The sequence below is a fragment of the Leuresthes tenuis genome, unplaced genomic scaffold, assembly GCF_036924035.1.
Source record: "Leuresthes tenuis unplaced genomic scaffold, fLeuTen1.0.hap1 SCAF_4, whole genome shotgun sequence".
NCBI lineage: Eukaryota > Metazoa > Chordata > Actinopteri > Atheriniformes > Atherinopsidae > Leuresthes > Leuresthes tenuis.
Genome location: NW_027325358.1, coordinates 27421890 through 27444620, shown reverse-complemented (window position 1 = coordinate 27444620; position 22731 = coordinate 27421890). Strand labels below are relative to the sequence as shown.

The 22731-nt window shown below is 40.0% G+C and overlaps 1 protein-coding gene across 1 annotated transcript in view; it reads right to left on the bottom strand.

The window, feature by feature from the left end:
• Nucleotides 1-2082: 2082 nt before the first annotated feature.
• The window catches only part of LOC140305114 (sphingosine kinase 1-like), a 42133-nt gene continuing 21484 nt past the window's right edge, over nucleotides 2083-22731 (bottom strand). The window contains exons 3-5 of the mRNA XM_072383880.1: nucleotides 10917-11011; nucleotides 9971-10086; nucleotides 2083-3802 (exon numbers count right to left, since the gene is read on the bottom strand). Of these exons, the coding sequence (XP_072239981.1) occupies nucleotides 2923-3802; nucleotides 9971-10086; nucleotides 10917-11011 (1091 nt within the window). The 3' untranslated portion in view covers nucleotides 2083-2922. The remainder of the gene's footprint in view (nucleotides 3803-9970; nucleotides 10087-10916; nucleotides 11012-22731) is intronic.

Here is a 22731-nt window from a genome sequence, read left to right as displayed (position 1 = left end):
ACACACGGCGGTCCTTTTTAACTAGGATGGGAACGACAGTAGGTCCTGCAGTGCCTGATGTCAGGTTGTGGTGCCACAGATCACTTCTGCTCTTACAGAGTAAGAAAGCAGCTCAGAGAAAATGGAAGAAGCAGATTTTCAAGTATTGTTTCTGTCTCGTGAACTTGTAGAGTCCTTCATGAGTGACAATAAATTAAACAAAGTAAGCAACTGTGAATCAAATAAATGACAGAAACCCAAATATGATGTCTCATGAAGGCTTCAAAACTTGATTGGCTGTGCAAAATGGAACAGAAGATTTTTTAAAACAGTCTAACCGTCGTGGTGTGTTCAACAAAACATGACTACATCTTTTCTGGATACTTGTTCTTAAAATCACCTGACCACCACCTTCTCTTCCTTTCCATTCCTTCTTGTACAGTTACTGTTCCTGTGTGTGTTTGTCTAACAGCAGCAGGACAGTTTCTTAATGTTCACCAATGAGTTTGTGTGGCAAGGACAAAGATGGAGGGCGCCCTGTCAGGACCACAACACAGCCTCCCTCATGCAGCATTTAACAAGTCAATATCTCCCCTCCTCCTCCCTCCCCTCTCTGTCCACTCCCTGCACTCAACGTCTGTTTTAACCTGCTACACCCCCCACCCCCACCCCTGTTTGAGGCCCCTTATTGTTCATTCCCACATGCAAAGAAAATATCTGAGCCTCTACAGCTCATCAAAACAAACATTTCAAACATGCAGAAGCCTTAGTCATTTTTTAGTGCTCAACGTTAAGGACACCTTGGTGATGAGAGACAGTATGGGTGAGGTCGAACAGTCAAAAAATCGCCTCTTATAGTGTTTTCCCAAGCTATTTTTTTAACCTTGTTGGACAATGTGATGAGGTTAAGGAATGTGAAAGATCTTTACAATGGAGTGCACAAACACTCACACTTTTTCTCATATCTAATAACACGAATCACAACTGGATGAAAATAACTGTGCAGTACTTCAATTTTGTGGCCACAAGGAATTATGGAACAGAATTATCTCCCTTCCTTTTACAAAGGATGGTCCAGTGTTTCAAGCACTGAGGCTCAGCATTTAGAAAATTTGACCAGCTCTTATCATGGCTGCTGCTATTATGTGTTCACTCAGATAAGAACTTTCCTTTAAAAAAAAAACAACAACAGACAATTTGACCGGATCCTGCGTGTTGGTGTGTGTGCATCTGAGAAGCAGCAGGATCTAGAGAGATGCATACGAGTGTCTAAACAGGAGACGGCTGGTTGAAAGCAGCAGAGAAGAGGGAGAGGAAGAGTTATATGTTAGGATGGAGGGAGGATGCAGTGGCACGAAACACACTGAAGCAAAAACCTCATCAATCAAGCGAGTGGGAACAGAGCTGCAGGACAGAACAGGAGCCACAGCAGCCATTTGTCAGAGAAAATCCACCTCTGAACACTTGTTAAACACTTCTTTTTTTAAACTCATGAGGGCAACACTGGCACCAAACCTTCCATCAGCTGCTTCCAGCTGTTATTGTGTAATATTGCAAATCTCTTGCCATTCAATTTTAAATGTCTGCATGACATGAAGTACATGAAAATGTGTGTCGAGGTGTGTATATCAGACCCTCAGCTAAGTCTGAGTGTTTCCAGGTGAATTTTACATTTAAGCGATACATCACAGTCAGTTATATCTGCATTCTGCTGCAACACCTCAGAGACAACATCCACGATAAAATCTGTTGCTACATCAGAGGAAAAAAATCAGTGTGCAAGCGGCGACTTGTAACATGCAGAGATCCTCTTGCTTTAATGGTGGTGCTTCTACAAAGATAAAATGGTGCAAGTAGATGCTGACAGCTCACAGTCTGCCTTTGTGAAACACGAGCGAGTTGTCAGGACTTTAAGGCAACAAACCTGAGACTGTGGGTGCTCAGAGTGAAACAGCACAGCACAACAAATGCAGCCTCTGATCTCACACCAGGCGTTCTACTCGCGCTGAGGGACCATTTTGATTTATTTAATGATACGTTATGCAGTGCTCTTTATTCTCTGAGATTTACTGCACCTCACACACACACAAAGACACACTCGTTGTCTCCACTGTCCCGCAGAGCATCCACGAGCTACACAGAGCAGCGAACAGGACAATCTTATGGAGTCTAAAAATGAAAAAGATTGAGATGATGTCCGAGATGATCAGACGTGTCTGTTTTGTCATAAGAATTGCTCTCAGTCACGCCTACAGAGTGTTCAATATCAAATAAATATTTTCAACAGTAACACATTTTAAAGCTCAGCTCAGTAGTCAGTAGTTAAATGAAATCCTGCTTCCTTTCAGGAGTTTATTGTGGGTCGTCTCTACTTTTCCAGAGTTTTTTTTTTCAAAAGTTGAGTTGAACATTGCGTTCGTGCTGAAGCTCAGGATTTTCTGGTTCAGACAGTTTTTTTAAAAGCAGTATACAACCCCACAATTACAGTGTTTTGAAAAGACTGAAGCAACATCGAAGCTGAGGCTAGACATTTTTCTTTTTGAAGAAGTTAAAAACTTTTTGCTTGGAAAAAATTACATTTAGAAATAGGCCAGATAAAACAATGTTTAATAATTGAAAGTAAGCCAAGTTAAAAAAAACTAACCATTCTTATTCTTTCATTGTGTCTAAATTTAATGATGCAGTATTTATTTATCTAATATTGAACACCCTGGTTCTCCATTCTTGACATCTTGTTGTAATTACCAACATCACAGCATCCTCACATGTAACATATTTTTTAGCGGTTTGCTAACAAGATAAAACGACAGGTGACAGTAAGAGTCTGACATCCATTGGTTTGCTTCTCTACCTGCACATTTTGGATTTGAAATGCTAGAATGTGCCTATTATACACCTTCAACTTCAAACAGCAGAGATGAAAGCTGGTAGCTGTGTGTTCATTCATCCACTGATCAGCCTCGACAGGCCTCTGTGAACCTCTGCTTGCACTGGGCCATATTCCACTACTTCTCCATCTACTGTTATCATCCCTTTGGGTGACAACGGCTCCAGTCTGAGTGCACGCACCTTCGTGTGCACCAGATGCTGGCAGTTAGTGGCCAGATGTGCACCCTTCTCCATAGCAAGAAATAGTCTGAGCAGCGCAGCACGAGATATTCCAGCTTTAACGTAGAAAAGATGAATGATGCCATCGTCCAGGCTGGCGTCCGGTGCTGCCACAAGGTCTTCAGCCAGGTGGGACTGATACATGGCCAGCATGAGGACAAAGTCTTCCTCCTGCACTACCACCCAGTCGCCTGGCACAGGCTTGTCCAGAGGCGGCAGCAGGGAGTCAAGTGGCCCAGGGGAGCATTTGATGACACTTCGGGAAGGCATACCCTCTGTTCTCCTCACTTTGAGAGAGTTGTTGGAGTGGCAGGAGTTGTGGAAGGTGTTGTGGCAGTCAGAGTCTTTGGACAGCTGACACAGGGCAGGGGCTGGATTCAGGGAGGAGGCCTGATTATTGCAGTGTACTTTTATGCAGCCTTCCTCGCTGCTGTGGTCCTTCTTAGCGGGCAGGTAAGCCAGCTTACCCTTGTAGGTGCGGAGAGAAGCCAGCCTCACCAGCGTGCCAACGGTGAACCGGGCAGCTCCAACGTGACGGTACTTCTCGCTTTCTATGTCAACGTCTGCCACAAAGCCCCAGGCCAGAGAGAGGAAGGAGAAGAGCCGAGGGCTGGAGAGGAAATGGATGGAGACCAGGTCCATGCGGGACACAATTCCTTTACAGAGCTGGAAACCACAGCTGACCAGGAGCTCCTCACTGGACACTGCAGAGGCTCTGGAGGAGGAGAGACGAGAATTAAACCGCTGAATGAATCATTGACTGGAAACTGGCAGGCAATTTCTAAAAAAAAAGCCAAACAGTGAAAGATTTTAGGTTCTTAATAGTAATTATTTTCCACATTTTTTTCCAAAATTGATCAAAACTTTACATTTTTCAGCTTTAGTCTGTGGATCAAACAAAAAAAACAGATGTGAAGACATGACATAACAATAAATGACGATGAAATAAAAGTCATTAAAATAGTGAGTTTTAAACAAAACCGTTATGGTCTGAAATTGTTCTTATTATTTACATAATATATACATTCTTTGACCTGATATATAAATACTGTATATTGAACATCATTTTGAGCATCAAAAATGTCAAAACTAAATGGAATTTTTCCTGTTTTTCACAACTCAGTCTCATCCACAACATGTAACAGCTAGAACATTAGTCCAAAGCTGAAAATGTTTTTATAATAAAGGTGCAAAAAATTTGCAAAAATGACTGTCCTTTCCATCCATCCATTTTCTATACCAGCTTAATCCGTCGGTCGGGTCGTGGGGGGCTGGAGCGTATCCCAGCAGCCATCGGGCGAGAGGCAGTGTACACCCTGGACAGGTCGCCAGTCCATCACAGGGCCACACAGAGACAAACAAGACAAACAACGACACGCACGCTCACACTCACTCCTAGGGACAATTTCAGAGTCGACAATTAACCTAACATGTATGTTTTTGGACAGTGGGAGGAAGCCGGAGTACCCGGAGAGAAACCACGCATACACAGGGAGAACGAACTCCTCACAGAAAGGCCCCAGTCAGGAGTTGACTGTAATTTCAAGGCTCTAAAAATGGAAAATGCCTACGTTTAATAAAAAAAAAAACATTGTAAACATGCCAACGAATTACCTAAAAGCCGTCACAAAATTAATCTGTGACACTTTAACATCTAAAAAACACTTGTGAGAAGATAGAAAGAGATTATCACAACCAACATTCACCCTAAGTTTTTTTCTCTTTGCACAAACACTTCTCTGTAAAAATAACCTTGTAACAATTGTAGGGACCTTTATTATGACAGAGCCATGTTTTTGCACTGTCGACAAATAATACAATGACACGTTCTTAAGAGAGACTGTCCAAAGAAATGTATATAAGCTTCCTGAAGACCTTAAAACCTTTATAATGGCTTAACATGATGTTGAAAATTTAACATGAGGCGCAATTACTAAAAACATGAAGAGGAACGATAAAATGAACAGTTCTAAAATCATACTGTAGCATTAATCAATCTGTAGTATTAATAAAAACAGTTACAGCTCAATCTAAATCTAATATTTTAGGGGGGGAGATGCCCCCAACCCAAAATGGACACAAATCTAGGAATCCATGTTTCAATGAATTCAATTTTCAGAAAAGAGGTGGAACTGCTCGAGTTCCTCAGCACTCTGACAGGAGGAGACACAGTTTCAAATTCGGCTGCAAACAAAAAATGCAGACACCATTAAATAATATTAATTTAATATTTTCAGGAAGTGGGTCGAGGCTTCTGTGAGTATTGGGGAGTGCACTGTCAAAAGATTGTTATACAACATAGAGGTAACTGTGACCTTGTTGTGTAATCTGACAGCTCAAAGGGAAGAGAAGAGGCGGTGAGGAGGGAGGGTGGAACCCCACAGAGATGGGAAGGGAGTAGGGTGAGGTGGGGGTGGCGGGCCGGGGGGGATCGGCTTTATGGCCCGTCATGTATGACGGGCCAGTCAGACAAAGACGGCCCCATCTGGGAGAACGAAGACAGAGGTGAAAGGTCAAAACACACACACACACACACACACACCGATTTGCCTGCTGTTACCACCCAAAGCCAATAACAGTGATGACTGGACGTCTCATATTCATGACCTTAAATCTATTTATTAGTACAGCACAGTTCCAATTATCTGGTAAAAAGGAAAAGGAATAACAGGATTTCCAACTAATAAAATTGTCAGAGGTTCTTCCTAAATGTTATCAAAACAGACTTTCATAGCAGCTCATCAAAAAACTGTTGAAAAAAAGAGATTTTCTGCCTGTCCAACGGATGGACATCATCACAAATACAAAGAAATGGTCAGACGCCTCTTTCATCATGCTTGCTTTGTTCTGAACTGTTTTGAACTGGAGGCTCCTGATAGAATGAAGACGTTGGCTGTTAAAAGCCTGCACTCACTGACAGCAATGTCAGACTAGTTTATGAAAATATAATCCATCAAATATAAACCGGCGTCAGGGTCTGTGTTTCCTGTTTTATTTTGATAGTCTTGTCTCTGTGCTCACTCCCTGTTCCCCGGTGATTACCCGTCCTCGCCCCAATGTGTTTCACCTGTTTCACCTGCGTGGGTATATAACCAGCGCTCCCCTGTGTGTCAGTGCCAGATTGTCTTGTCTCCTTGAGCAGCTTTCCAGCGTTATAGTTATGTTCTGATTGACTTCTTGGATTTTGACCCTTGGACCGAATGAATAACCCTGAGAACCGAATACCGTCTGTCTGCCTGCATTTGTGTCCACCGGTTCCTAGTTCTTGATAACCGGTAGTTTACAACTTTTCTCACTTGACAAAGGTGAGTCTGGTTGGCTCCTCGCGACACGTTCATAAAGCTTTTCTTCACTCGTCCACCGATTTCAAAAACTGTTGAAGAAAAATGTTGTCATCGCACCTTTCGCAATCGCAAAGGAGTCTTTATATTATTAAATCAAATTGCTGATCTTCAGTATATACATAATTTGGTCTAATACACTTAATCCAACATTAACTAACATAACATGTGACCCAGCAGGCCAAAATATCTAATGTGTGGCTCTTACTCAGAAAACGATACAAGGATCAGGGACAAACAATTTTAACTAGTTATTAAACGATTCATTCATGATTACATAACTTCAGTAATGCCAAGTTGGTATGTCAGTTACATGCCAATTGATACGATTTCAACTGACATTCACCTCAGATTAAAGAAGAATTCACACACTGTATCTGGCTGCACGCTGTTGACTGACAGGAGCCATTAATCGTGACATGCGACAAACTATCATTCATTTTATCCTGTTAAGGGTCTCAAGGGTCTGGGAAATAATAACCCACACTCAGCATGTACTACAACAGAACAGTAAGTCTAGAAACTAAACTGGCCTTCCTGCAGTCAAACACAGGGTTTAAACACGCTCTGCCTTCATTTACATCTTCTTTAGCTTCCAACTTCCTTTAAACATGTTTGAACATCACTGTACCGGTACTTTTATATAAAAGATCTCGGACCTTCATAGTTTGAAGTTTTCTACCTTTTCATCAATAATGCAACAAGGGAGGAAGACTCACTTTAAACAACTTTAGAAAACAGTTGGTGCTCATTCTGCTCCTATACAGAAATACATTAAACCCTCAGTCAGTGAACCTGTGCGTTGTCCACTTCATTGTATAATAGGTGATACATTCTATCTGTCACTCATTTGATCCTCGTAGCCTCGGTGAACCCGACATTCAGCTGGGAATAATAGCAAATACAATCTGGCCCGGGCAACTGCAGGACAGCCTGCAGCAACCACAGAGAGATTTTCTGGATGCGCCGGGAGTGTGAGAGGAGAATAAACAATACAGAGTCTGGTCCCTTCCTCCCATTGTTGCTGCCACTCTGGATGGAGGACCATTGTTTGATGAGAAGCTGATTGGCAGATGGAGTCAACATGATGAATGAATGTGGCTCTCTGGACATGACAGAACCATCAGTTAGGTGTGTTTTGTTCCATTTTACTTTGTGGTTATTTGATTTAGCGTTGATTTTATGTTGTGTGGAATAGAAAAGAGAAAAAAATGACAAAGGCTGCTCAAAGAAAAAACAAAAACAGCCATGCTGAGATTAAAATTAACAGGCAGATTAAAGCATCAATTAAAATAAAGTTTTTGTGACCTACAAACATGAGAGAAGCTTAAAAAGCAGGCGTGTATAAGCACTTAATGAGTTTTCTTTTGTGAGTTATGTGAGGAAACAGGTCAGGAGACAAGATTCTCTTGAAACTACACCATCCATCCATCCGTTCATCCATCCATCTATCCATCCATCCATTTTCTCTCACTTATCCAGGACCAGGTCATGGGTCCAGCAGTCTGACCAAACCTCCCTCTCCCCAGCAAATTCCTCCAGCTCTTCTGGGGAGACACAGGGGGGTTCCCAGGCCAGCCCAGAGATAAGATTTCTCAGACATGTCCAACTCAAAGGCCTCCTACTGGACATGTCCAAAATACCTCTTCTGGAAGGCGTCTGAACAACATCCTGAACAGAACCTCCTCAACTGACTCTTTCTTTATGAGGAGGAACATAGATTCTATGCTGATCTACTCGTAGATGAGTGAGCTCCACTATCCTTTAGGGTGAGCCCAGTCATCCTTTGGAGGAAGTTCATTTCAGCTTCATGATCTCATTCTTTAGGCCAATACTCACAGCTCAGGTACATAGGTTAGGGTCAGAACATAGATCGACCAGATTTGTCTTATGGCTCAGCTTTTTCTTCACTAAAACAGTTTGTTACAACATCATTACTGCAGATGCTGCCCCAATCCGCCTGTCAGTCTCCCGCTCCATTTTGCCCCGACTCATGAACAATAGGTAACCTGAAGAGAGCAATCCATCTTTTTCCGAGGACCATGGCCTCAGACTTGGAGAGGCTACTCTTTACCCCAGTAGTGAACCACACCAGTGCCTGCTGGAAGTCCGTGCTCAAAGATGCCAGAGGACCACATAAAAGCAAGGACGGATTCCTAAGTCACCGACTGGAAATCTTCTGACACTTCTGTCCATAAAGGTTGTAAATAGGTTGCATTCAAGCAAATCACTTTGACTAAAATCAACAACATTTACGAGGTAATGCACTACATTATTGCCTTCTGTTTGATTCTACAGTTCAATCATAGATTCCATGCATCGCAGTTTGTTGTTGCAGAAACAACAATCTACTGTTTTAAACAACTACTGTACAAGGAGGCAGTTTGTAAACATGATTGACTTAAAAATTTCTTCTTTTCTCCCCTTTCTCTGTCAACTTTTCACTACTGTTCTTTGTTCTGCCTGAATGAACTCCAAACAATCCCTCAGAGGAGGAAATCATTAATATTTAATTCAATAGAGTGGAATACATTTTACTCTGAAATGCACCAGACAGTCAGGATGGTGTGCATCTGAGGCTCAGTTGTTCAAACAAAGCTTTGTCTACAAACATACAACAAAGGACTGAATCTAATTCATTTAAGTGTATCTGGCTACAGTGTTTTACACTGCAGCCGAAACACCTACAGTATGGCAGCTGAAATACTGAGCACCATCTACTACTGACTTCACTGAACCAGACTCAAAGATATATTACAGCAACTTAAACAGAGCCCATATCACCAAAGCTTCATTTATGCATAAGAGTACAACTGAACAAACCTCTTTCTACAATGGTCTCGTCAGCATATTTACATGATACTAAAAAAACAAAAACTAAACGATTGTGTTAGTCTGACCAAAACCGGACTTTCAAAATGTATGTAAGCATGTTAGTCCATCAAAAATTTTATGAAATTGTGCCGGGCTTCTTCACCCAATAACTTGATTCCGACCCTATGTATGAATACAGGGACAAGGACAGTGGCACACAGGTGTCTCTACCTGACAGAGACAGGACTAAAATGACCCACTTTTAAATCTGATGTAAATCAGACATCTCTCCATGCAGTAAACGTGTTAATTCCACAGCACTACGATTAAAATAATGAGGCTCACGTTGCTATGCTACCTGTCTGGTTATACGATGGTAGTTATGCTATAATTCAAGTACAGCTACAAGTCATTGAATGAATGTCCTTATCAAAGGAAACTAAAGATTAGTTTTGATTTGACTAATTTCCTTGATTAATAAATCAATCCTTCAGTCAGCAAAATGATAGAGAAAAAGTGAAAAATAAAATATCTTATTCTTCCAAAAGTACCATCTTCAAAAGTTTTATTTCATTTGACCACCAGTTCAAAACTGAAATATTTATAATAGTGTATATGAATGAAAATCTTCCAATTTCACAATCTGAAGCCAGTAAATCCTAGAACCAGAATAACAGTAAATACCAAAATAGAAAAAAAAAGTATTAATTTTCCTGCATGTAGCTCACCCAGAGTAGTAATGTAAGGATGCAGCCAAGGCATTGCCCGATCCCCCAGGAAGGATACCCAGCGGTGTTTTGATGGCTTCCTCCCTGTCTGACCTCTCCAGCAGACCATTTATCACCTGACATATGCAGAAAACACAGCTTTGATGATGTGGACAGATAGAAATCCTTGTTAAGTATCCAGTGGTTTACAGCAGAGTATCTGCAGTCTTTAGGACTGACAGAGATGACAACTGAGTGTGTGATCTATCTTCATATCATTTTGATCATTTCATTTCTAAATGTCTTTAGAAGGACAAAGTACATTAATTTTGTTTTTATCTTCATTTCATCAAATTATTCAATTAAAACTACAGAAACAGTGTGCTTGTGATTCCAAACTTGATAAAAAGTCTTCAGACACACTCATCGCTTAATCATGAGATTATAACTCATCGCTGAGTTATAATCTCAGAGATTACAATGATAAATGGGAATAAACATTTTAGTAGCTGAATTTGAGAGAAAAAACTGCAACAACTCATGTATGTTTTTGTTGTAACTGGCCTACATTCTCATACATATACTACATATACAAAGGTAAAACCATTTCTCATTAACCAGATGTCTAATGACTTCAGTTTCTTGCATGCTCAGGATGATGAACTGAATCAAATAGAAGATTCAATGTTATCCATTGTTTTTCTAAAGTGAGCAACTTTATAAATTGGTATTATATGAATAAGAATGATGCGGATTTTGGATTTAATTTGATTTGTGGATCATGACTGGATTTAATGGGATATGAGATGACTTTGGTTGTGAATTGCTCTTTAAAAATTAAACTGAACTGAACTGAACCGCAGGAAACAGGTACGTGAAATAACCATGAATGTTTCTTTATTGACAGTAACTTTTCTCTCCCATACTACCACCATACAACTGTGTGCTGGGAGTTGTCTTTCCTTACCTCATACAGAAGTCCATCCCCTGACATGATGACTAAAGCGTCCCACTGCGACAGGTCAGCTTCTCTCACAAGCTCACGGGCATGATTCTGCCTCTCTGCAAAACACACACATACAAATATCAAAAGCAGTTTTGTCTGTGACAAATCTGGCCTGTCATCATCCACATTCCTCAGATAAAAGGTTATGGTTATCTTTAGTGCAGGTGAAGCTACATATGGTACAGTTGGTTTAAAGCCTCTGTGTGGCATATTCAAGAATCACCATGTGAAAAAAATGTAGTCTCAAATGAAGCATTTAAACAGAAACAATTAGACTGGGACAACTAAATTATCCAGAAGCCAAATTAATTTGAGGCTGAGTAATCTGAGAGAGTGCAGCACTGGTGACAATGGGCTCGCTGCTTCTTTTGGTAACTTTTCAAGTAGCTACAGGCTCTCCGTATTACCACCACCCTGAGTGAGCACAGGGTCTTAAAACAGGTCCAGACATTATGTAAGAATGGAGGAACATTAAATTGATAAAGAAAAAAAAATTAAATAAATTACTTTGGATTTTGGCATGACCCCATATCAGCTTGTGCATGAAGCCAGATTTTTACCAAAAGCAACACCCCGTGGCTTTTATAGAGATGCTAAAACATGACATCACCCCTGTCTTGTGTTTTTTCTGCAGTTAAGGGAACAGGGTAGATTAGACGAATTAAGTCAGCTGAAGCATGAAAAGTCCATTGATGCTGCAGTGACCGGGCTGCTGCCCTCACCGCAGTGCGCAGACAAAGAACAGTGACATGAGGTGTGCTTCAGCTGCTGTCAATTAAAATCTGTTAATACGATCAATTCAAAAACTTTATCGAAATATATCTATTTTTGCTTTCTAAAGTATTGCTGTGAAACATTAACATTTTATTACTCTGATTTACTGCTTTGTTGTCACAATTTCCCCTCCCTCCCTAGTCCCTTGATCCCATATAAGAGGAGAGGACGTCCCACTCTGCAATCCAAAGGACCCCCCAGAGGTTCCACAGCTAACTTCCTGTGTCAGACACCACATTGCAAACACAGATGTCCAATGATGATACTCTGATGGGTCAGAGCCCTTTTGGTTCCAAAAGGGGGCTCCATGACATTGAGAACTTGGTTTTAATATTGTGACTGATTGGGGTTGATTGATCTGTTTTCATACAATATTAAACTCTCAAACTATGAACAATAATATGTGCAGACATAACAGCAGTGGGAGTAAAGCATACTGTGTAGTCATGAGATATTTTGTCTTTCATCAAAATGAAGTGTGAAGTGGGCTGACATAACCTGAAAGCTCCATATTAGGCACAAGGTTTCCAAACATGGAGGACTGAAAAGACCGCAAACTGTAAAAACAACAACAATTTAAATAAAAGTGATGATTAATGTTCAATTAACGATGTAGAGAATCGTTTAAAAACAGAGGTGCAGAACTAAATAAAGGGAGTGTTATTGATCGGCCAGATCATTGATAATTATAAATAACTGATATAAGCAGCTGAATGACTCACATTTTTAAATATTGTCTTAGGTGATGTGTCTTGGTTACCCTCTGAAAGTAAAAGGGCAGGGGGCGTGCTGTGAGATGAATGAAAAAAAAGCACAGTGAAGTGCACCAGACTGTTACAACTTCAGTCACGCCTCATTTATTGCACCCCAGGAGGCACAAAACTACATGTCTTTATGTCCCCTGTCCCTCTACACGCTCATACTTTTCTAAAAAGTTTTGTTTCCTTTTTCTCAGCTAAATAAATCAAGCATTGTGGTGATTTAATTGCCCTGTGTCAGAATTTTTAAACACGGATGTCGTAAAACTGCTGCATGGGGAATTTTTCGAGTGTCCAGTTTAGAAATATCAAAAGGCAAAAACCTTCAGGATTATGTCTGTTTAACTTTGGTACTCTCACAGTGGCAAGTTCTGAAGTAACAGAAACATCTTCTAATGTCAGAGGCCACAAGCAAAAACACACAGACCAACTTTAGTCTGCCAAAGTTGCTTTTAGAGGAACGATACAACATTTTGAGAACTTCACCATCAGTTGCCCTATAGGCTTGTGCCCATACATGGAGTTAACATTATTATATGAATAAAACCTGCCAGTTGATAGGTTGGCTGTGCCTTCATATTTTCAGAGTAGATTTTAGTCATTTGGGGGCTGCTGACATATTCTTACTTGCATTTTCTAAGCTGCTTCATAACTGGATACTGATATCGGTGACAAATTTACTCAAAACTGAAATATTGCATAAAAGTATCAATATTGTACAGTAAAATTCTGTCAAATGAAAAATCCCGCATCATATTTTTTTGTGAAGAGAGAAAGAGAGGCAAATATGAGATAATAAAACAATCAGGATAAAATTATGTATAAGAATCAGTAAGTAGCAATAATAGTAAGACCAGTGATATTGTATAAATCTTGACTGTATTGTTCTCTTCCTTGTTGATAACTCAACTCAAACATTAAATCTATTTTATTTTCGAACCACATAAAAACAAGTAACATCACATAACTGATGCTGTCATCCCTTGTGAGAGCATGGTTTAAGTGCATGAAAGGTAACACGAAGCTCCGACCTTGGGCACACTTTGTTTTATCCTACTGAAGGCAACGCGCTGAATCTCCATCTTACTGTCACACACATCCTGACTGCAGCCCTCATTGAGCCGAACGGTCCAGAAATTGCTGTGTTTCTTCATCAACGTGACAACTGGTGATGACAGTCAAACAGTACCGCCTTTATGTGTTGATATGTCAGGAAACACTATAAATACTCACAGCTTACTCAGCTGCTGAGTTTGTACTCAGACGCCCACACACAGACAGACACACTCAACATCTAACTTTTCTTTCTTTCTCTGTTCCTTCAACTGGAGAGGGTGGAAGTAAGCCCAATTTGTAGTTTTGTACTGTGGGCAGTTTTCTAAATACTTTTTCTAAAATGATGCCGACATCTCTGCCTGTAGAGAGGCTGACATGTCTCCGCCTGAGTATGACTTGTACATCTGATGAACATCTCATGAGATTGTATTTGGTGCAATGTCAGGATTGCTAAGGAGCTTAAGGAGGATTCCAGGTGGTCTACTTATAAATTGGGCCAGCGTTCCCAGTGCGGTGTGTATGCGGCCGCCTTCAAAAAACAACTACACCCACTTATTTTGTGAGTCCTCAGCCAGAGCTTTAAAGATGGTGTCATCACTATCGCTACTTTTCATCATATGGCAGAGAAGCTGTCCGTCCTGAGTTGAAATTGTGGATCTGTCTGACAGAAATGATCACAAGCACAGAACAGCCCCTTTGTATGGGCAGAAGATGGCATAAATGCTGGTCTAACTGTTGAGTGTTGTGCTTTTAGTTGGAAGTTGGAAGCCTGTTGTTTTGCTTGTTGTAGCAAACTGACAAGAGTTTTTTTGACAGAAGAAAGCTTATATGGACAAGCACACAACTTTGTCATTACGCTACTTAAACTGCTCTCCACATTTCCTTTTCCACACTAGGGACTGGAGAAAATGGGAAAATAGACTAAAGAGAGACTAAAAAGCTCAGGCAAAAAAAAACAAGGTGCGGAAGGGTGAAGCAGCTGAAGATGTGGAACCAAACTTTAAAGGGGATGAATTATGCCAAAACTGCATATTTCTAAAGAGTGGATGAAGAGTCTTGTAATTAGTCTACTCTGGAATGTCCCACTGTCAGCATGTTCCAAAGCAAGGTCAAATCACCAGACACAGAATTTTCTTTAACTGTAATTTGAGGAGCAACGATTAAACAAGATCTTAAAGTCTTCAAAATATGACCTGTACGTACAATAAAAGTCCCCCCATCAAATATTTTTGTAACCTCTAAAATTATAAATACGAATACAAGTTACTGCAACAAACAAATGCTTCTGACACAGAGATGGATTTTACATGACATGTTCAGAGGCTACTGATGTTTACATTGTAGATTCATTCTTTCAGAAGTATGTCTTAATGTTAAATTTCAAATATGAATATTCAGTGTGCTGCACTGCAACTGCAGTGTTCTGTTTGGAGTTCAGTCACAAAGTCAAGTTGTCAGTGAAGGACACTGAAGTTGGTGAAGAACAGGCAAAGAGGCTCTCTGACTCAGGAGAGCTGAAAAGCAAATCCTGTCTACTGACATGACAGCAACAAACAAAGAGGTAGAAACAGCATACTTTTTCAATTAAGTGAAATAGTAATCAGGTTTTTACCAATAAAAACATCAAGACAGTATGAACTGTGGTTTCATTTAAGTGAATTTCCGACACTACACTTTGTGAAGAAGTGGGCTTGTCTTGAATATGAAAGTCAGGGGTTGAAAATTGGTCCCAGTTCAACCCTGACTTGGTGTTGATAATAAAAATAAATAATAATAAAAATAAATAAAAAGATAATTATCATTTTGTTAACCCTTTGATTGAGATTCCACAGCATCACACGAGAACATACACACATATATATATATATGTATTTCTAAAATCCATGTGACTCTGCAGCAAGAGTAAAATATCCACTAAACAACTTCTACTTTAATTCCCTGCCCTGACACCTGCATCCAAAGTTTTACTTTTTTCCAGGGTGTATGCTGTCATCACAGATCCACAGAGACTTGATTGGGTTGGGCTGAGGGCTACACAGCGCTGACAGACACTTCCTGCTCTGATGCTGGCTTCAGCTCAGCCTGAACCTTGAACCGCTAACAAGACTTTAAACATGGGCACTATTTTGTGGTGTGTCTCTGGAAAAAGTACCCAAACTGAGTGACAGTCAAGATATGGCTCAACTTAGAGGTATTTTTACAACAAGCTATAATTATGGCGGAATGACGTCCTTCCTCACCAACATCCCATCCTGCACAGGCTACATGGTGCATCGGCGTTCAGCTTTGTTAAAAGGAACACAAGGAGGTCGTCGGTGGGTGGGTTTCAAATTAAATACGTCAGTGAGTTACAACACTGCACGGCCACAGAGAACAGGACGCGTAGGTTTATTTCTGGGCCTATTGCCACCTGGAAAAAAGAAAAAAAAGAAAAAAAGAAATAAAAAAAAAGAAATATCAAGAAAAACTTTAATGAAACAAGAAAAAAGAGACTAGTAGAAGTGTTGCACTTTAATTATCTTACCACTGCAGGATCTCTGTGTTGGCAGAAAACACTGTTAATATCTAAGACACTGCAGTGTCGGATCCACCGGACTCACGAGGTGACCTAATTACATGACCACTTCCACCACAACATCATTACACTGAAAGAGAAAACTCTCTTTTGTTTGTCTTTAAATCTTTTTTTACCATCTTGTGAATCAGATTGAATGGATGCAGAGAATCAGATTCCTATATCAGAGAACTGCACTGGGATTGGGATTCTGCTGGACCTGATGCAAATTTCATGGGAGCGAGTGGTTTTAAGATGGTTGAGTGGGAGCAGGCAGTCAAAGTATATATTATGGATGCAGGCTCTGATACTTACATATCTTTAACCACAATGATGGAATCAGCAGTAGAAGCTGGGAAGGAGAGTAAAGCATGGCTTTGCAACACAAAAGCAAAATAAAACAAGTCTGACTTTAGAGATGAGATCATTTCTCGATTCGAAGACATCAATGCAGTGAAAGAGCATAATCAAAAGTATGAAAAATCATAGTGTGCTGTGGAACTTAGTGATTCTTTTTAGTAACATTGTTAAGTTATGGTCAAATGCCATAAAACACCAAAAAGAAAGTGTTATCAGGTTTGGAATGTTACTTTAACATTACTTGTGTTGGGTAAGACTGTCACACCGGTAAGTCAAGTTAAGTTTTTCTCCTGTCTCCACGTTTGTTTAGTGACTTCTTGTTTTATTTTGGAAATTAACTCTCCTCTCGTTTCAGATTCCTTGCCCTTCCTCATGTGTCACCATTCTTATTGTCTTCCCTGATTCCTGATTGTGTCCACCTGTTCCCCATTTCCCTCATCTGTACTTATAGTCTGCGTCTCCCTTTGTCCCAGTGTGTCATGTCTGATCGTCCTGCACACAAGTCTTTAGTCGCACACAAGTCTTTAGTCACAGTCAAGTCAGTCTAGTTCCTCGTAAGAGAGATTTTGGTTGGCTTACTGCTTTTTTGTTTCTCGTAGACTAGTTTTGTTGTTATTTTCTAATTCCTCGTTAAGAGACATTTTTGGTTGGCCTTTTGCCGTTTTTTATTTTCATAGCTCCTTTAGAGTAGTTACAGCTTTTCCCGATCATCCCTCTTTTGAGGTGTTTTTTGTTCCCTGGGATTTCCCTGTTTTTGGTTGAAGAATAAAGTTTGTCAGCTGACACCTCTACTCTGCGTCTGAGTCCTCTCCGAGAGTTCCCTTCGTGGCAAAGACAGTGGAGGAGGGCAGTGATTAGCAGCTGGGGCTAAAAGTGCAATTAAGGAGGGTCAAGAACATTTTTCAATGGACTTTCTAAATGAAAAAAGGGGACAAATTGACCTAAATCTATTTATTAATGAGAAAGTAGCTATGAACAATTAAACAGTGACGCTTTGCTGTGAACACATTTTACACATGAGAAAGGCAACGGGAGAAGGCATAGATGCAATAGAGCTATTGTGTGATTAGTAGAATGTTTGTGGTTGTGTGTGATTAAATAAGACAAAAAAAAGAGTTTAATTATGAAACCAAGCCAGAAACCTTTTTGCTCAGTAAACATCTATATATTTAAAGTGAAAAGTATCTTATTACGAGAACTTTAGATCAGCCTGTCTCTATATTTTTGAGTGACAGTTCTCGTGACATTTCCTCTTTTCATCATGAGCAGTAGGTTTTGAAACATTTTTAAATGGCTTTGTTGCATAGTTTTATGGGATCTAGGGTGTCTCCAAGATCCCTGCCCTCTCGTTGCACTCTCCTCTTACACTCACACAAAAAAATGTTTCAAAATTACCACACTGTGGTAGAGAATGAAGCCCTTATGCACAAAATATGCAGCTTGTTAATAAAGGATATTAACAAGCTGCATATAAATAAAGGATCCCCCGATAAATGCTGTGTCGACCACGAGTCTGAACAAGTAAGAACAACATTCTTAAATTAATACTCTCTGATAGACATGGGGTAGACTAACATATGTAGAGAACAAACACAATATACACACTCCCACCAACACACACTCTCTCTTTTCACAAACCCCCACCAGCAGTGCAGTCATCCATCTATCCTCCACCCCTGGTAGCACCCACAGCTGAAACATAACCAAGGGTCTAACCATGAGTCTGTCCACTTTTGTTAGAGACTTCCAACTGCATACTGTGTACAAATGCCAGTGACACACAAGAGCAGCTAGACGTGCCATTTCAAAGGGCAACTTCCAAACCCATTGTAAAGTATATTTTCTCTGGGTTTGTATTTATTCAAACACCAACTCCAACTAATATCAATCTCAAGAGCAGCCACAACATTGAGAACAACAACCTCAATCAAATCTTGTAACATTTCCTTCAGCACAGTAAAAGTCTAAACTACAGCAGTAACATGAGTGAATTAGTACACATAGCAGCAATGCGTTGATTTAGCATCTGATCAGCTATTTAAAGAAATCAGGCAGACCATGTTGTTAAATATGTCATGCCAAACTTTAGTCCTCCGGGCTTTTCTTTTAGACATTTAGCTGCAGCACAGATTCATTTTATTTCGCAGTGCTATTTGACTGCTTTAAAACATCATTGAAAAAAAAAAAAAAACAAGCTAAATGACTTGCTCCTGCTCTGCATAGCAATGTCTTCAGTCGATCCCATCTGCAGCTGTCTTGTCGAACACATGATAAAACATACATAGGACCAACTGAGCTTTGAGTTGTGCTGCAGTTTGTCATCTCACACACAGTAAATTACAAAAATGCTCATTACAACAGTTTTAAGCTCTCATGAGTCAGACGGGAGTCAGACTTCTTTATGACACCAAGTTTCATTATACAATATTTCAAAACTTCATACAACAGCAACAAGTAAAGCTGTAGCAGTTTATTAATCTTCTTAGCAAAGCCCACAGTCTCACTCCCTCTGTGTCTCGTAATTTTTGCTTAATTTACACTCGGTTGCTATGCACAAACACACATCTCTCTGACTGATATACCCTTTGCAGTTAAAAAGAGACAGCTATGATCTAAATCCAAACTTTATACATATATAAGGTGATCTAAGGTGCTCTCTGGTGGCACCTTAGGTCTAACTTTAAATTTTTTATATTGGTCTGTGCTGCTTGCTTCTGCACCCTGTAGTTTCCCATTTATCATTTCTGTCATTCATTTCTCATTTAACTTTGTAGAGATGATATTTTCTGCTGTTTCTATTGACCACCTGTTCATTTTGCACAACTACTAAGCCCCTCGACAGTAATATGAGTTGTTCAGGGACACAACTTGTGAGGAAAAAATTCAAATGATTTGGTTTATTGAGTGGCTGTAGCTTAGAAGGCAGAGTCTGCAAATCAAAGGGTGTCTCTTTCACAGTCCACATGTCAAAGTGGCCTTGGGCAAGGCACTGAACCCGTATGCTTCCTATGCATTCATCAATGTGTGTTTGATAAAGAAAAATCACTGCATAGCCAGAAAGACTATAGAGACTAAAAAGGGACATATGACAGTGGAGGAAAGCTTAGGAGTGAAAATCTGCTGTTTTTGTTTGTGTGAATTATGAGAGTTATTTTGTAAGTGCTGTTATTATCAGTTATTATATTGGTTTCTTGGGTCAACACCTATCATGGTTTAACTATTTGAGTTGAGCGCGCCAATGATCTAATGATCTATAATAAACTCTAAGAGCTTTTTTACTGCTAAACAGTTAGATGACAGAAGCTACAGCTTAAATTAAAACGTTTTTAAACAGGTTTTACTTGTTCATGTGGCTCAGGCATCATGAGGAAAAACATGACTGTAATGCAGCTAATTGTCAAGGAGGAAATCATGGAGGAGGAAACCATGGAGGAGGAAACTTCAGACAGCACTAGTACCATTTTAAGTAATTTAATTCTGGCATGAATGACAGGAGATGTTATCCACTTTTAAATGTTCACTAAATGTTTTAAATAACATAGCCTAAAAATCATAATTGCCTTTATTTTTTAAGTAAAAAAATTACTTAGAATATTGTAATCAGTCCATCTTTAATTGTATGTTGCCATCATGTGACTAAGTTTAAAAGTGTTTAAGCAGACTGGAGGGTCTGCTGATATAAGCCTTTAAAGCCTTTTAAGCCTTTTTCATACACAGGTACAGTTTGTGTCACGGTTTATGTTTTGATCCATGTCTTGTCTCGTCATTTCCTGTTTTATTTTGAAATACTAACTGCCCCTCTCGTTTCAGGCATCTTGCCCTTCCTCTTGTGTCAAGTGTGTGATTGTCTTCCCTGATTCTAAAGTCTTTCCACCTATTCCCCATGGCTCCTCATGTATTCAAATAGTCTGCGTCTCCCTTGTCTTGTGCCAGTGTCTCGCAACCTTTCCATGTTCTTCACTCTAGCATCTTGAAAAATGCATAGTCTTGAATCCTTGAGCCTGTAGTCGAGCGATCCTCCTACAGAGCAATCCTTGTTTTGTAACTTTTCCATAGTCATAGTTTAGCCCACCGTAGGTTTTCATAGTCTGTTTGTTTATGTTTATGCATTTAGCAGACACTTTTATCCAAAGCGACTTACAAATGAAGATATAACAAGCTATATAAAAAGCTAACAATAAACTACATAGAAGGAACCCACTAGTCTGACTCTTTCAGAGGTGACAGAGTAGAGATAGAGTGCAGGCATAGAAGGAAGTGCAGAAAGATGTGCAGAGATAGAGGGGGTAGGGAAGTACAAGGTAAGTGCTAGGATAGGAGATGCTCTCTGAAGAGCTGGATTTTCAAGAGTTTCTTGAAGATACCAGGGACGCTCCTTTTGTTCCTCCGTTAAGGAGTGATTTTGGTTTTCGTAAATGTTTCATAGTACCTCCGATAGAGGAGAGTTGCGTTTTTGAGTTATCGTTAAAGTTTCATAGTTCCTCCGCTAGTGGACAGTTTTTGTGTTTGGTTTATAGAGATCTTTGCACCTCTGTTAAAGGAGAGCCTAGTTGTTAAGTGATAAGTTTTATGGTGCCTCCCTTCGTGGAGAGATTTATGTTCAAAGTGATTGTGCCCCGTTTATCGGGAGAGCACCTTTTGTTTAGTCCGCCTCATTAGGAGAGCGTCTTAAGTTTATTTGTTACTGTTTACAGCTTTTTCTGTTTTCCTCCTGCAGTGGAGAGAGTTTTGGTTTTGATCATTTTAATAGCTGTACTATCCTCTAATATAGATATTGAGGAGAGTGTACTAGGATTTCACAGCCACTTGTTTTGCTCTGTCCTGGAGAAACACAAGTTATTTATTCTGAATAAACATTCTGACTTTGAAAAGACCCTGCACCTGTTTCCTGAGTCCTGCCGGTCCGTGACAGTTTGTATCCAAGTCATTTTAAGGAACTGATGTATTAGTTTTTGAGATGGACCAATTAATGTGTTCACCAATTAAACATTTTCCAACAGTTGGCATCAGCTGATGCCTGTGCTTACTAAGCCAATTAATGTCATATTTATACTCCACGTTAATTACGCAGAGGCAAACAGATGGAACCTTCTGTCCGTCCTCTGCGTTCATTTCATGCGTAGTTTGCTACGTTTTCAGAGACCTTGTGGATGTGTAAACAAACGCAGCAAATGGAGCAGTACCACCAGAAATTGTAGATGCAGTGTTGCGCAGTATAGCTTGCATGACAAAAGGAATAAAAAAGAAGAAGACAGAAAACAAAAATGGTGGAACTCCGTCCTCATGCCGCGATGTATTTATTGACCACACAGACCACCACCGTCTAATGCCCTGCCTCTTTTTATCTCTTTTTCCATGAAGGTGCATTATCATGATCTCCTCCACTATTCACATTTTTTTATTTTCTGAAACAATGGACTGTGAACTCTGTACTGCCCTCTAGTGGATGTATTGTCTAACAACCATGCCAATGTAAAGTACGCATGGGAGTGTGTGGGCAGTGGGGCTTGACAACGTTTGAAACAGACGTACTTACATACGTAACGGGAGTATAAATGAGCCTTAACAGGCAGGTGCATTTCTGAGCAGCACTGTTTCTTGTTAGGAAACAAAAACTGTAGAAGATGAGTTAAACAGTTAACACTGCCCCTTATGTTAAAAAAAGGGGTCATGTTACGAATGTTACAGATCAACATGCGTTAATGTTATGTGATGAAGTGTGCACTTTGCTTTGAACAAGTAGCTTTACTTAATAACTGAACTGACAGTCTATGGGTCCTAATCAAAGTCATAGCCTGTCAGATGCTATGGTCTTCAGCAGCTTTAGCATGAGCTGAAGACTGTGACAACAAAGGTCCCTGCAGTAACAAAGTATTTTTTCCCCTTTGCATTAAGATGATTTCTCATTTCTTTCTTTTTTTCTTCTGTGATTCTGTCCCCATTTGCTTTCTTTTCTTTATTCAGTGTGCCTCCCCTTAATGTTTATTAACTAGCGGCTCTCCAAAACATCTCCAAATAGTAGGGACGGCAGCAACTTTAGAACCTGATTTGTATTTAGACAGCTTCTGCCCAGTTGATCTTTCTGAGCTAACAACAGCAATAATCTCTTCTAAACCACCAACTTGTATTTTAGACCCAATCCCAACCAGACTGTTCAAGGAGGTTTTCCCCTTAATTGACACTTCCATGTTGGATTTGATCAATCTGTCTTTGTTGAAAGGATATTTACCTCAGATCTTTAAGTTTGTTGTAATTAAACCTTTACTTTAAAAAC